Source organism: Mus pahari, chromosome 3 (assembly GCF_900095145.1).
Source record: "Mus pahari chromosome 3, PAHARI_EIJ_v1.1, whole genome shotgun sequence".
NCBI classification, from domain to species: Eukaryota; Metazoa; Chordata; class Mammalia; order Rodentia; family Muridae; genus Mus; species Mus pahari.
This window is the reverse complement of record NC_034592.1, coordinates 89,009,806-89,011,627: the sequence shown is the minus strand read 5'-3', so window position 1 is coordinate 89,011,627 and position 1,822 is coordinate 89,009,806. Positions and strand designations below refer to the sequence as shown.

The window sequence follows — 1,822 nt, the reverse complement described above, 5'->3', positions numbered from 1 at the left end:
AGGGCTATACAGAGAAACCCTGTCTGGAAAAACCAAAAAAAAGAAAGAAAGAAAGAAAGAAAGAAAGAAAGAAAGAAAGAAAGAAACAAAGAAACAAAGAAACAAAGAAACAAAGAAACAAAGAAACAAAGAAAGAAAAGAGGAGTTTATTTAATCTAGCCCATGAAATTCAAGACAGGACATGATGGCAGGAACCTGGAAGAAGAAACTGAGGCAGGGGTAATAAAGGAGTGCGGCTTATTGGCTTGCTTTCTCTAGTTTGTTCAGACTTTTATACCATCCCCATAGTGAACTGGACCCTCTCACTCAATCAAGAAAATTGCCTATGTGCTCTCTCTCTCTTTCTCTGTCTCTGTCTCTCTCTGTCTGTGTGTGTCTCTCTCTCTGTCTCTTGTATCTCTGTATCTGTTTCTGTCTCTCTCTCTCTCTCTCTCTCTGTCTCTCTCTTTGTCTGTCCCTCTGTATCTCTCTCTCTTATCTGTTTCTCTGTGTGTCTCTGTCTCTTTGTCTCTTGTATCTCTCTCTGTATCAGTTTCTGTCTCTCTCTGTCTCTGTATCTCTCTCTTATATCTCTCTCTCTCTCTCTCTCTCTCTCTCTCTCTCTCTCTCTCTCTCCCCTTCCCTCCCTCCCTCCCTCCCTCCCTCTCTCTCTTTCTTAGTGTTGGGCTGTGGAAATGGCTCAATGAGTAGAGGTAGTAGCCATGCATACACGATGAGTCAAGTTTGATCCCCAGAACCCATGTGAGAAAGGAAGGAGAGAACCAATTCCACAAACCTATATATTTTTTCTTTATAAATAAGTGGATGTTTGGGGACTTCTTTTGTTAAAAGAAAAAAATGTAAACATCAAAGCTTTCTATTCAAAACCTTAAGAGGGGCTTACCCTTCTCATACGCAGCTCTTCTAGTACTTCAAGTAAACTTGTTCTGAAATCAAGGAGCTGAATAGAAACCATTGTCTCTGAAGAACTCTGAAGAGTGAAGGTAGATGCTGATGATGTAGGGTTGAAACTGTCCTCCATGTTAGTATTTATTTCATTTCCTACAATTCAAAAAGTTTTAAGTAATAAATGATCACTTATCTATGTTTCTCTAGATAAACTTAGTTACCATAAACACATTATCCCATAACTCTCCAAGTTCAACATTAAATAACAATGCTGCTATCCCTCATACTCATATAGTCATAGAAAAACACTTGGCAGCAATGGTTCTGTTCTATTTCTCATTGCTTGTGGGTTTTCTGGGTACCTAAGTACCATGTAAGACTACATTTTCTGCCCCTATACACCAAACGTGAGATGGCTGAGTTCCTATACTGAGGCAAGGTTTGGCCCTTCACCAGAAGCTTGGTGTGGAGATAGATACACATTCTCTTTCTAAACCTTGCTTACATGAAGCTGTTTTTCAAAGATAATGTTCACACTAATCAATAGTAATACAAATTTTAAACTCAATACAATTTAAAGAGATCTTTGGTAACTGCCTTTTATTAAAATCTAGGTACTTAAATGTCTCAACCTATGAAGTGTATGAGTCAGGTTATAAGACACTTTCCTTTTCAACTTTTCAATTTGAAACAATTATAGGTTCTAAAGCAGTTGCAAGGATAAGTACAGGGGAGTCCTATGCACCATCCACTCACTCATCTCTAGCATTACCATCTTGCTTAACAATGGTACAATAGTTAAGTTGTGTATATGATATTGGTATAATCTATACAGTTTATAGAAATTTTGCCAGCAATACATGGATTTCTTTGTGTATACATATATTTTATTTTCATTCATATTTTTTTTCATTATTCTACATACATACAGACA

At 37.2% G+C, this 1,822-nt stretch overlaps 1 protein-coding gene across 1 annotated transcript in view; it reads right to left on the bottom strand.

The window, feature by feature from the left end:
• The window catches only part of Ccdc73 (coiled-coil domain containing 73), a 90,106-nt gene extending 89,085 nt beyond the window's left edge, over nt 1-1,021 (bottom strand). Inside the window, exon 1 of the mRNA XM_021194649.1 lies at nt 884-1,021. Coding sequence (XP_021050308.1) covers nt 884-1,021 — 138 coding nt within the window. The remainder of the gene's footprint in view (nt 1-883) is intronic.
• Nucleotides 1,022-1,822: the final 801 nt, after the last annotated feature.